Raw genomic sequence first — 14,062 nt, forward strand, 5'->3', positions numbered from 1 at the left:
TATCTTGTAGCGCGTGTACCTGCCTCATGCCTAGTGATCTTTCACAACCCTCATTAAAAGAGAACGCAAGTTTACTTAATTCCTCAAAATTCAGGCTTCATCTGTAAAACAATCTCTCACACAGAGTTACCTAGTTTACTCAGTTTACTCAATTATTCAAAGTTCGATTTGATTTTAAACACTCTTTCTAAAAAACTTTATTCTAAAATGAGTGTATAAGCCTTCAATACATTTACTGTAATTGCAGTGACAAGTTCCTGTGACACCAAAACCAAACCATGCAGAAGAGTCATTGTTGTTTTACTCGTTTTAAGTTAAATGACTAAGCACTTTATCCTAGTCAAGGTTTCAGTATTTATTTATTATGTTTTAAGTGAGTATAGAGGCACAAGAGCCTGAATTTAAAAAACAAACAAAATGACTGCACTTTAAATCGCAAACTTTCCCTGAAACGTGACAAAAAAAGAGAATTAATTCATGTCATCAGATTTAGTCTAAATAAAGAATAGACTAAATTTAATTTTGCTTTTGACTCATAAGGTCTTTCTCTCATGGTTCTTGTTTTTTTTTTTCTTCTTCTTTGCAAGGACCTTCCCATTTAGCCTATAAATATAACCACCTTCTCCATGCATTAAACCTCATTTAACCCCCAACTTTAATGTGTAGTTGTGCCACATATTTGGTTTAATAAGCACATTTATTTTTGACCTGTATCATCTTTATTGTGTTTTGCAGTGGAATTGGACATTGCAGTAATTTTCTGATGAATCTTTCGGTTTGCAGTACACATTAATTTCAACTGCTACTTTCTTAAAGTTTGCTACTTCTTCCTTTTCTTTTACTTCCTCTTTCTCGTGTTTTATGGGAAGTAGAAATAATGACCAAGTAAGAAAATAATTCAAAATAACTTTAATAGAGACTTTAATATAGTTATGTTTATATCATCATGTTTTACACACAAACACAAAAAAAATTGTAATAAACAAAAGCACTGTAAATTAATCTAACAATTGGCATATAAAATAAAATTCAAACAGAATACTAAAGAAAAACTAAAACCCTGTCAACCACCTAGTCACAGAGGCATAACAAAATGCATAAACAAACATCTCTATACTATTTTAAAGGTAGCTATATTTAATATTATAATACATTCTGCAAACTTAGCATAATGTTTTATAGAAATCAGTGCAAAATTATTTTGTAACAGTGCAAGTAATAGCATTACAATTTAGAAGTAATATAAGCACAGAATCCTTTTCAATGAATATGTTTAGCATGTCACATTTTCCCAATCATAAAAAATACATAGCATATCTACTTGATTGTGCACCACAGAACAGGATTGTTTTATGTGCTGATTCTGTATTTGTTATTATTCATGAACTGCATTTGTAAAAGGTAAGTATAACAGTAAAATGAAGATATTGAAGGCAACTGTAGCAGATATATGTGATGGTTATGGTTGGCATTCTCCAATTTTAACACTTCTGGCAGATGTACTGTGATATCACTGTACAGGGGTTTGAAAGCCAGTTGCTCAGGTCTGATGTCCCTGAATTTAGCAGTGCACAGGAGCCTTGAACGTCTGGTTTTGGCTGGCCATTGGACCAGAAGCTAATAATGAAAAAACAATGTTTAGTTACACAAACACATGCACTGACTGCACACTTTGATATGAATAACTGTACTCTTGCATCTTTATGCAATTATCTAATTACCCAATCATGTAGCAGCAGTGCAGTGCATGAAATCAAACCGATATAGATAAATTTCAGCAGTTAATTTAATTCAAACATCAGAATGGGGAAAACGTGTGAACACTGAGATTTTAACCAATTAATGTTTGCTGGTGCTAGATGGGCTGGTTGATAAAGTCAGAAACTCTTGAGCTTTTGGGATTTTTTCACCCAAAAGTCAGTAGGGTTTATACAAAATCCAGTGAGCAGGCAGTCGGCAGAACCTGATTGATTATGAGAAATGTCAGAATTTTCTTCCCCTATTATACTTCATATACATGCAGCTCTTTATCATAGCAAATACAAGCCAGCAGCTTTAGATAATGTTTACATCAACCATCACAACAGGGAACAAATGTGATCGCAGAGACTTTTACTGTGGCATGATTGTTGGTGCCAAAAGGGCTGGGTTAAAATTATTTTAATAAATAACTGCTAATATCCTGGATTTTTCCCAATCACCTTGTTGATTAGAGTGGTCAAAGGAGACTGAACAGACTGGTCCAAACTGACAGAAATGCTTTAGTAGGGTTAGGGTTAGGGTTAGGTTATCCACCTCAAAATTTTTAAGGGCCCAATGTAAAGAGGTGCCAATTTCCTAGACTCTATCCACGATGGCAGCTCTTCAGTTGCCATCCACTGATATCCTTTAACATCCGGTCCACCATTATAGTATCACCCCATCCCTTAGGACAATGGTAGGCCAGTGATAAAGTAAAGGGAAAGGTGTGATCATGGATAAGATAGTCTGGCAGGCCAGGACATAGGTCAGGACATCTTTATCTATTGCGGGCCATGAGTTGAGGCAAAAAGAAGAGAGCCTGTAGTTGGACAGAAAGGGGGACATACAGCCTGCCTGATGGACCACCACCTGGATCTGGTTCCTGCTAAGGCACCTAGCAAAACACTTCTCTCAAACCCTATTGCAAAGAAATGTTTGTCAGCGAGATTATAGAGGTGTTTTATTCAGTTTGTTCTAATTAATTTTTTTGTATTAAGAATTTAAGAGAAGTTGCATTAAATCTTCAAGCACAGAATTAATTGTGCCAAAAGGGAAAGGAGCAAATTTAGTAATACTCACTGCCGCTTAACTGTTATATGTATATTTGTTATTAACTGCTATGTATATTTTATGAATCCCCATTACTCTCTACATCAATGTTATAGGGCCACTATAGTACCACCAATGACCAGGTATTTTAAGTGGTGGATCATTCTCAGCACAGCAGCTGCACTGATTGCTGTGTTGTACTGGCTAATAGCCTTGCTGGGGCTCTTATTAAACACTTTGGCATCACTGCTGGGTTAAGAAACACACCACCCACCAAAGCTCTCCAACAAACAGCAAAACCGTGGTAAGAAACACAACACTGATTACTCACCTCTGGGTTGGTGCAGTATTGTTAATCCACATCCATTTCTGATCTTCTGAATAATGGAACCCAATCCAGTACAACATGCCCCTGTCCTCGGTTAGAAACCTCTACAGTAATAAAGACAGACACAAGTAAGATATACACCTATATTCTGTCTTTAATAGTGATGTCTGACTGAGCGATTGACTGCTTCACCTGCACACGTTCATTGTCAATAACAACCAGGTCTCCACCAAGTTTCTGACATGCCTCCCTGCTCTCCTGCCAGTTTAGGCGGTCATCAGAAAAGAAGTAACAAGAGTTCTCAAACATCTCCCAATCTTCATCACACTCAGAGCAGTGACACTCTGCAGAGAAACAGCAGGTTTTAATACAAAGCTCATAAATGACAAAAATAAAGATAATTAATTCACACAAATGATAAAACGGACATTAGAACAAATAAAGAAATAAATATATATGAAGAGCATTTAGAATTCTAAATCAGTATTTTTGAGCAGATTTGATGTTATAGGCTTTTACCTCGGATGCCCTTTAGTGGAGGACACGTGGTCTGACATAGTTCACAATTAGGTTCAGCACTCTCTGGACACTTCACATTTGCTGAGGTTTGGACATCAAGGGAACACAGAAATAATATGAAAATTCTATTTTGTACAGAAACAATTTTTATACATACATATTAAAAGCAGCTTCTTCAGCATCTTTGTGTGCACAAAACAAGTATATTGCAGATAATACTAACACATAACTAATTATGTTATTGTAGAGATATTTGATGTCAATATAGAAAAAAAAACTTGAAATGGCTCATTACACCACAATTGACGTTCTTGGAGAATTCAATATACAAATTGATGCAGTGAAATTATTTTATATTTGACAGGCCTGTAAAAAAAATCAGCTCTTGGACTACAAAAAAAAAAAAAAAAATTTTAAATCTTAAAAAAAAGATTTATTTTAGCTTAAATTTGGAAAACCCTTAAGCAAAAAAAAAATTCGTTATCCAATACAATTTTATTTTTTTGCTCCATCATATTCAATGCAGTTTCATTTGCGCGCCATCTGGTGGCAATAACTCAGAGCGCACCAAAAACACCAAAAATAGCCCTGAAGAAGGCGGAAAACCCAAAAAAGAAATAAATAAATAAATAAATAAATAAATAAACAAACACAATAAAATTTGGGAAGGCAAATGCTTTTTACTTTACACGATATTATTTTGCAATAGTTCACGAAGCACCAACATTTCTGGAGTATGTTGTTTTTCCTTTTTCTTTGTTAAATTGTTTAGTTTACATAATTTTTCTGTATTTTACTACATTTACAACATTGTATTTATGTGGAAAACAAAACCTGCATTTGAAAACAGCAGTTTTTTTCTCATATTTTCTTTTTATCATTTTATTAAATGCCGTGCTGCACTGTTGTTGTTGTTGTTGTTGCTGGGTTGTTTTTTTTTTTGTTTGTTTGTTTGTTTGTTTGTTTGTTTTGCATTATCCCTGTTAGTGGTCATAATCTTAACTCAACAGACATACTGGCCTCGTATATTTATATTTATACATCAAAATGTTGATGATGCCCTTTAAGATGGCCATCTACCTTCATTTTAAATAAAGTGACTAGAGAAAACTAACACATGATATTTTCTTTATATGAGTGAAGGCTGGGGCTAGACAGGAGTTGTCAACGTTTACAGCAACACTAATTTGGTGTGAATGAGTCAGTAATGTGCTAAACACTAATATTTTACTTACACTTCATAGCCAGAGCAAGAACCACAGCCAGCAAGAGCAAAGAGAGAACGATGAAAAAAGCAGCAATCTTCTTGTACAAATGAGCTCTCCTGTAAATATCTACACATATGAAAAATAAACATTTAGCTCATAAATAATATGAATAAACATTTAACCCATAACATGTTAGAAATGCGTGACGACTATGTTCACACTCACTCTGAACGTTTTATTTTATGCTGTCAAAAACCATTGAGATCTGCAATATTTAAGCATACTCTGCTGTGTGAGAAATTGAGCAGTGCATTTTTCATATCATGTGAAAACAAGAAAGTAGCAACACGTTACCATCATGGTAACACCAGGCAGCAAAACAGTGTGCATCATAGCAACAGAGACATATACCAGACAGAAAGAATAGAGAAACTGTATTTTAACAGACACAAACTTGATACTGCTCAGGCAAAGAATGGCAGACCAGCTGTTTTTTCCTCACTGATGTCAAAGTGCAATACAAGCCACTATAAGACCAGCCAGATAAGAGAAAATCAGAATTTATGTTACTAAGCCATTGCACTGAAACCACTTGATATAAATAGCATGACTTAATTCATGATATCATATAAGGGGCTGTGGATTAAATAGAAAATAAAAGCTGAAATGAATCTGTGTCTGTGCAGACTTTTGGCCTGAACTCTACAACAATCAATGTCTGTGCATACTTAGTTCTACTACTTGCACTCATTTTGTACCATTTTAAACACTGATGCTGATGATTTTTTTTTTTTCTTATTCTGGTTTATGCTGCTACTCCAAGAAAGAACTTATCAAATTTTATTTACAATTTAGTGTTATTTTACGGTGAAGTTTTTCTAATCTTTTCAGACATTTTAGAAAACACTGGTTATACATTTATGAAATATTGGACATTTTCCAAACCCTGTAGGAAGTTCATTATGGAAATGTTACCCAAGTCTAGTGAGGCCGTACGGTATTAGAAAATTCTTATGATGAATTTAAAAAAGAGGTTGTTTTTTTATGTGATTGCTGTGCCATTAAATATGTAACTGTGGCTACTAGTGAAAGTCTAAACAAATAAACTGTCCTTAATTACTAAACACTGTTTATTAGAGAACTAGTCTATACTGTTAGAGCAAGTGCACCTAGAAAAGTGTTATCCCTATAGTGTATTGAAACCTTAGCACATATCTAAAGAGCACTTAGCATCATCCTACTGTTAAGGAATAAATGTATCTGGTTTAAAGTTACCTAGTTTACTCAGTTTGCTCAGTTATTCAAAGTCCATTGATTTTAAACGAAGAGAAACTTGATATATTTTATTTCACTTGCAAGTTCCTGTGACACCCAACGAAACAGATGAGTCATTTCACCAACTAGTTCTGAGTTAAATGAGTCATCACTTCGGCCAGGTCAGGGTTTCAGTATTAATTATAGGTCAGTAGCCACAAGAGCCTAAGTTAAAACAAGTGAAATAATGACTGCACGTTAAACCTCAAATATTTCCCTGAAACATGACACACACAAGGAAAATAAAGAGGTCATGATATCAACTATATATCTAAATAAAGTCTATATGTCTAAATAAAGAATAGACTCATTTTAGTTTTGCTTTTGAATCATGAGGTATGGTTTCACAAAGTTCTTGTTGTAAATGTTGCAGATAATGTAGCCTTCTTACATGCACTAGACTTCATTATACAGCTTTAATGCATAGTTGTGCCACAAGTAGTTCATTTAAGTCATTTGCTTTAAAAAGTACATTTGTATTTGACCTATATTACCTTTGGACATCGTAGTCATATAAACATTTTCTGCTGGATCGTTCAGTTTGCAGTACACATCTTCTGCTTCTTCATTTTCTTCTTCTTTTTTACCCTCTTTCTCAGAGAAAAAATAAAGACCAGGTGGATAATGAGGAAATAAGAACATTTGAGAGCATACAATAAAAGATGATCAGGTCAAAAGGTCAAAATTAAGTCCTAAAGATTCACTTAAAGTATATATGCGTGTTGAATTGTTTATTAAAAAATGTATTTATTTTGCTTTAGTAAAGCTAATTTACTGGATTTGCAAGTTTTTGTACAGTTGGCCTGTTATAAACATGAATAATATCATAATGGTATAGAAGTGTAGAATACATAGTAGAATTAAAACAGGAACAAATTATTTTAGCATTAAGGACATAACATTTAATGAGGGAGAAGGTTTTGTACTCAATGAATAAACCTTTTGGAACGACATTTAAAATACACTCAAATGACTTTCGTTCACAATATTGATTGTATTTAGTGCAAAAATCCCTGAAAGTTTTCAGACTCCCATTTCATCCATTAAATAAACTACAGACAAATACCAAGTAGACAAGACAAAAAAAAAGTTTGGTGCGACGGTACTCATTTAACATCCATTGCCCAGACAATAAACTACATAATACATAGTGAAAGTGCATAGTGTGAAAGTGCTATAGCAAGTCATTAGAGACACAAATAGTAAACAGATGCAATGATGCAATTACTGATGCAATTACTCAAGACTTTTTAGTTTAGCAATAGTTATATACCAGCCTGTACGTTTTATTATAACCTGCTGTATTTAAAGCACTTTATGATTGTGTTTGTTTTACAGTATGTTGTTTTTTGCAAGCGGTTAGCGTTTATCTTTATAACTGGTTTCTGTCTAAGGAAAAGGCTTAATTTTGCTTTCATATTCACGGTTCATCTTCTTGTTTGTATGTATTATGATTTACTTATAAGATATACTGAATTTAGTGTTTTAATATCATCATGAGTCCTAACTTCGTCCATCGCCTTTTGTGTCAAGTTTGTGTAGATCTGAAAAAATGGGGTGTGGAGCACAAAGCTGTTAGTCGGATTTTGTGAACACTGCATAAAGTTGTGACATTACAGTTTCGCCTTATCAGTTTCGCCTTACTGGCTGTAAATGTTACACGAATTAACTTGTAACGCTAATCATGTTTAAATATTTTAGAATATACATACATACATATATATATATATATATATATATATATATATATATATATATATATATATATATATATATATATAAAGATATAGATTTAGATATAAATCAGTTAGAGTTGACATTGTGTATGAAATAATTGTATGTGCCAAACTTTACAACACAACCCCTAACATTTGTTTTCAGATTAGGAGAATGTGAGAACTAATGGACTTAGTATGTACAAGGGCAAGGATCTGAGGTGACTGTCTCTTCTGAACAAAAAGTTAACAAGTCAAAAAGTTAAGTATTGCTGAGCGGAGCAGAAAGGAAACAATAGAGGAAGAACCGGAAGACACAGTGCATTAAAAAAAAAAGCACTGCAGTAACTGGTGCAGGCCAAGAAAACCAAAATGATTTGAGATGATTATTGTTCTGTTTTCAATAGGAACGCCATGTCTGTGACAAAGATGAGTGGGGTTTTATTTCTGCAGTTTTTCTCTGTGTTTTTTTTCAACCTTGATAAGTTTGCACCCCTTATTACTGTCTTTCCACTTGGATTACTGTTCTGTTGTTTTAGCAGTAAATTTGTTTGTTAAAAAAGAATTGTGCAGGAAAACGGTTTCCCCTGGTCGTTTTTGTACATTAAGCCACATTAAGATGGATTTAATTTAAATTGAAATGTAAATCATCGTTATTTTTTTCTTCAATTCAGCTCATATACAGTATGTAGCCAACTTCATATTTTCATCCTTATCACACAAGGTAACATTCTGCCACTTTAGTTTTTTTAAGCCTTTTGCTTAAATAAGTAAAATTATTACCTTTGTAACGTTTGGAAGACGAAGGCATTGAAGGATTATAAATATCTTCTGTTGGACTCTTCAGTTTGCTGTACACATTACTTTCTTCTTCTATTTCTTTTTCTTTCTTTTTTTCTTCTTCTACCTTTATCTCAACTTCTAAAGGGAGAAAATTTGAATGAACAAATGATTTAAATATAAGAAAAGCCTGGCAAAAACTTGCATGATTTGATCATCACAATTCATTATTTGATTATTAATAAAAAATTAATAAACCTGAATTGAAACATTGTTCAATTTAATTGTTCCAGTTCTTTAATGCTTTTAAACCGCCAGTAATGTTCCCGGTAATTTGACCCAAACAGTATCAATGGGTCCAAAAAGTACACATGACACAAGGGTTAAATAAGTAAAGGTATAACCTTCATTGGTTTTGGAAGATGAAGAAGGCACTGAAGTATTATAAATATCTTCTGTTGGAGTCTTCAATTTGCAGTACACACTGGATTCTTCTTTATTATCTTCTTTGACTTTTGCTCCTTTCTCAGCTTCTAGAGAAATAAAAAAATAGGGAATGACCAAGTGTTTTAAATATAGGAAAACCCTGACAAAAAACAGGCACATGCTGGAAAATTGTTTCATATAGTTTACTTTTCTCTGTATTCTTACTCATTTACCCATTTTACTATATCATGCTATATTTTAGTCTATTTCTGAAACATATTATATACTTTATATTATATATTTTATCCTTTATCTATATTTTTTAAAGTGGTATAGTGTCAGAGTGCAGAGTCATCTAAGTCACACTACTGACCCATAAAGTTTCTGTTCTCTTTACTGTCTTTTGTATTTTTGCTTTGGCTTAACCCTTGTGAGATGTTCAGGTCAAACTGACCCATTTATATTTTTACTAAAAATGTATTGCGTTTGTTGTAAATCATCCGCATTTGCAGATGCATTTTAAGAGCTGTATTTCCTAGTCAGTGACTGCAATCAAGTTTTATTTTCCATGCTTCTATTGTTGTTCATCACCTATATTTGACAAATCAGCTCAAATGAATAAACTTTAATTGAAACGTTGTTCCGTTAAAAAAAAAAAAAAAGTCATGATTTATGCCACCACAGTCTTAATTTTGTTACGCAAATTATAACTATCACAAAAATGATAGATGCTTTCATTGTTAAATGTGGTTTAGTAAACATTAATCACAAATGTTGTCTATGCTGTTTGAGATTAAGACAAAGACAATATGGTCAAAGGACTGTGGGTCCATAAAGTACACATGACAAAAGGGTTAAATAAGTAAAGGTATAACCTTCAGTGGTTTTGGAAGATGAAGAAGGCACTGAAGTATTATAAATATCTTCTGTTGGAGTCTTCAATTTGCAGTACACACTGGATTCTTCTTCTTTTACATCTTTTTCTTTTTTATCTTCTTTGACTTTTGCTCCGTTCTCAGATTCTAGAGAAATAAAAAAATAGGGAATGACCAAGTGTTTTAAATATAGGAAAACCCTGACAAAAAAACAGGCACATGCTGAAAAATTGTTCCATATAGTTTACTTTTCTCTGTATTCTTACTCATTTACCCATTTTACTATATCATGCTATATTTTAGTCTATTTCTGAAACATATTATATACTTTATATTATATATTTTATCCTTTATCTATATTTTTTAAAGTGGTATAGTGTCAGAGTGCAGATTCATCTAAGTCACACTACTGACCCATAAAGTTTCTGTTCTCTTTACTGTCTTTTGTATTTTTGCTTTGGCTTAACCCTTGTGAGATGTTCAGGTCAAACTGACCCATTTATATTTTTACTAAAAATGTATTGCGTTTGTTGTAAATCATCCGCATTTGCAGATGCATTTTAAGAGCTGTATTTCCAAGCCATTTTTTTTTCTAAAAAAAAAATTCATGATTTATGCCACCACAGTCTTAATTTTGTTACGCAAATTATAACTATCACAAAAATGATAAATGCATTAATCACAAATGTTGTCTGTGTTGTTTAAGATTAAGATAAAGACAATATGGTCAGTCTACGGGTCCAAAAATTACACATGACACAAGGGTTAAACCTTTTTCTTTTTTATCTTCTTTGACTTATGCTCCTTGCTCAGCTTCAAGTGTTTTAAATATGAGAACACTGGACAAAATGTTGCTTGGAATTCCAAAGAAATTCCAAGCATGGAAAATTATTTGAAATTTTTTACCTTTTGTTTCTTCCATTTTGCCTTTCTCAACATCCTTATCATCTTGTACCTCTGGAGTGATCGCTTTCATCTCCACCTCAATCACTTTTTCAGCATCCATGGCCTCTTAAACTTCTGTGCTGATCCTCTTTCCTTTTCTTGAACAAACACCCAGTGTCTACTGGAAGGCAGAACAAAGAGACTTGGATAAATAGGACTTCCGAAATGAATGTCTTCACATGCTCAATGTAAATCCGTGCATGTATAGTTAGTGATAGTAAAGTTATGTATACTTCAGTCAAACAGGAGAATCACTGTTCAGAAATTCAAAACACTTTTAGCTCCAGTCCACACTCATTCCTTCTTGTTTGACTTCCTCATGACACTTTTATACTATCACACCATTAACACAGCCCAGCCGCTTCTCTCTTTTTTCATTGCTGCATTCAATTAAAAAAAAAACCATTGTCACTCCTTTTTTTTCTAAGAACCCAATTATCAGAATTGTACTGCTAAGCTGATTCTTGGAACTGTCAAGCTGACAATAAAAAAAAAACTGTATAACAAAAAGATGTCAAGGTGTAAAGAAGCAGAAATATGAACAATGTCTGTAAACTCCCTTTTGTCCTAACACTCAAACTTCCAACACACCTCTATTTGTCTCCTCCCTCAAACCCATCCCTTCAACATGTGCATACACCACAAAGGATTAGATATCAGTCTATTCACAAGTATCTCTGCTTATGCTAGCCTCTGGGCAGACTGCCATACAGAACACATAACTGAACATATCAACTGTTCATCAGTTCATCATCAGTTCATCATCGGTTCATCATCAGTTCTTGTCGATTTCCTAAAGACCAAAGGCACATACATGCACTTGTATGTGCACTTTCAAAGTAAAACAAAGAGAGTAGCAGCAATTTCATCCCATGTTCCAAACTCACATTATCAAATGAAATAAAATAGTTCTTAAACGATTAATAGGACATAGAAATGAGAAACTATTTACAAATGAATTTCCTGACAGTATTAAATTCAGTGAAATTTTATGCCACTTCTAGTTGAGAGAGATTTCTTGGGGGGGAAAAGGCAGTGGTTGAACTTGAACGGTAAACTCAGTCATTACTGAAGTATAAGTTGTACAATGATCAAATTCCCCATTTTGACTGGAGAAGATGTTTCATCATTTTCACAAAACACAAATGAAACAAGTTCCCGCAGCTTCTCTTTAAGGATGTGATGCAGAATCAATAAATGAATAATGAAATAAAAACCCACCAATAAGCATTATTTATACATAAGTATAGATTTTTGTGATGCAGTATCGCTAATACACAATTATAATCGAACATGCTCGATCTCAGGTATGTCCACAGTAATAAACAAAGCTCACTTTATACCTCAGTACATCTATCACAGATTCTCTTTAAAAAACATTTAATGAAGCAGTATATTGATGAACACTACTGTGTTATTTTTAATCAATTATCAAAGATTATTATTATTATAAACAAAGATTAACTGTAGATCTTTGTGATGCAATATAGCCACAGTATTGTACAATATAGTGCAGTATCGCCAGTTTCTGCTGTGTTCTGAGACGACTCTATTTAAAAATCCTCTTTGTAAATGTAGACATTATGTTGCTAACATCACAAATTACATCATCAAGAAAAACTGGGAAGTCTTTTCTCGAAGAAGCCATGCAAGGCCAAGCCAGGACACTACCATAGGTTTGTATTTTGGGAATCATGAGCGGATCCTTTGCTTTGCTACAGTTTAAAACTTAGATCTAAAATTTTTTAGACTCTTCTACGTATTTCTATATTTATGATTTCCAATTAGGCAGTTGATCACATCTTGTATTGTGGCATCTATATTTCATCTCTGAAAGTCTTTTTTAAACACTAAAGTTTTCTTTAAGCACTTGATTGTGCACCTTTACCGCCGCTCTGTGGAAGTTGTTGCAGGGCTGTCAAGTGTCAGCATGACATTGACATTGAGCGAGACAGTCCCTCATTTCGGTCTTTTGTCACGCTCTCCCGCCACACATTGTATTTGTCACGCAGAAAAACTTATTATTTATCATATATTTAATATGCCGCAGCGCCCAAAATGTATCAGTCCACACTGCTGCCTCTATGGAACTGTGCAAGAATCAAGCGCATCTCCCCTGGAGTTCTTAGTCGAGCCTGACACTTATCAGCCAATCAAAACACAATAGACAATCAGAAAATAGCACTATTGTATCTGGGTAAGATTTAACGCAACAACCAATGAAAAAAAAAACATATTATGTTATATATATATAATGGTCGGTTTGAACAAAACCTCAACACGAAATAGCTTGTCTCTGGACGGGACATTGTCTTTAAGGAGATGTCATGCTTGCCTGTCTTCAAAACTTGAGAGCCCTGTTGTTACTATGTCACTGACAGTTGTTTTGTGGAGTTTTTCTCTTCACCGCTTTCACAATTTCAGCTAGTTTCGTTTAACTTGACCAACCTTGTTTGATGCCTGGTCAATTTTGTCTCTTTTATCAGATTCAGAATCTCTTTGCTTTTCTCCCATAGACAGCTCGGTAGTTTTCAGGGTGAATTTCAGAATATATGGTATGCAATAGAATTGAGTAAACCTCAAGTGCAATCTTGCTTACATATGAAATGCTTCAAACTTGTAAATAACTCACAATAACTGCATTACTTCAAAATTTAATAAATGTAGGTTTGCTATGTTAAAAATAGAGACCCCTTCAATAGGAACTCAGTGCAACAAAAGTCAGTAAACCTTTTATTAATGATATTCAGTTCTTTTCTTTTTTTTTCTATATCCACCTTTATTTTCTGATAACAGACTCAATACTCAACAAAATGGAGGATAGACAGTGTTTCACATGGTTTTAGGTGTTATTTTCCTTGTACTACTTTCCTACTTACAACCACTTGTTCTTGAGATATTGTGCCAGAAAGAATCATGGACTGATGAATGGCTTAAGACACAGACAACCCAGAACCATAATAAGAATATCTGCAATTTCCCCATCTAGCTCTGTGGACTGTATAAATGACTCAGGATTATCTGTCTGTACCAGTTATGTGCTTGTACTCCAACACAGTCTTCTCTATGTTTGAGTTGACTGTGGGTCTGATGTGCATGTCTTCGTCTGTGACTTCATTGTGGTGTCCTCAATCTTCTGACCAGCTTCCTGACAACCATAAT

General features: G+C 33.8%; 1 protein-coding gene across 1 annotated transcript; it reads right to left on the bottom strand.

The window, feature by feature from the left end:
* Positions 1 to 892: 892 nt before the first annotated feature.
* On the bottom strand, positions 893 to 11,402 carry LOC132846091 (killer cell lectin-like receptor subfamily E member 1). Its single transcript, XM_060870609.1, has 11 exons — positions 11,134 to 11,402; positions 10,862 to 11,021; positions 9,956 to 10,102; positions 9,059 to 9,187; positions 8,658 to 8,795; positions 6,654 to 6,749; positions 4,873 to 4,971; positions 3,638 to 3,718; positions 3,311 to 3,462; positions 3,122 to 3,222; positions 893 to 1,617 (listed from the first exon to the last, which is right to left on the bottom strand). The coding sequence occupies exons 2-11, from the start codon at positions 10,959 to 10,961 to the stop codon at positions 1,482 to 1,484; spliced, it is 1,179 nt and encodes a 392-aa protein (XP_060726592.1). The 5' UTR covers positions 10,962 to 11,021; positions 11,134 to 11,402; the 3' UTR covers positions 893 to 1,481.
* Between the last annotated feature and the right edge of the window lie 2,660 nt (positions 11,403 to 14,062).

The sequence above is a fragment of the Tachysurus vachellii genome, chromosome 5 (assembly GCF_030014155.1).
Source record: "Tachysurus vachellii isolate PV-2020 chromosome 5, HZAU_Pvac_v1, whole genome shotgun sequence".
Lineage (NCBI taxonomy): Eukaryota > Metazoa > Chordata > Actinopteri > Siluriformes > Bagridae > Tachysurus > Tachysurus vachellii.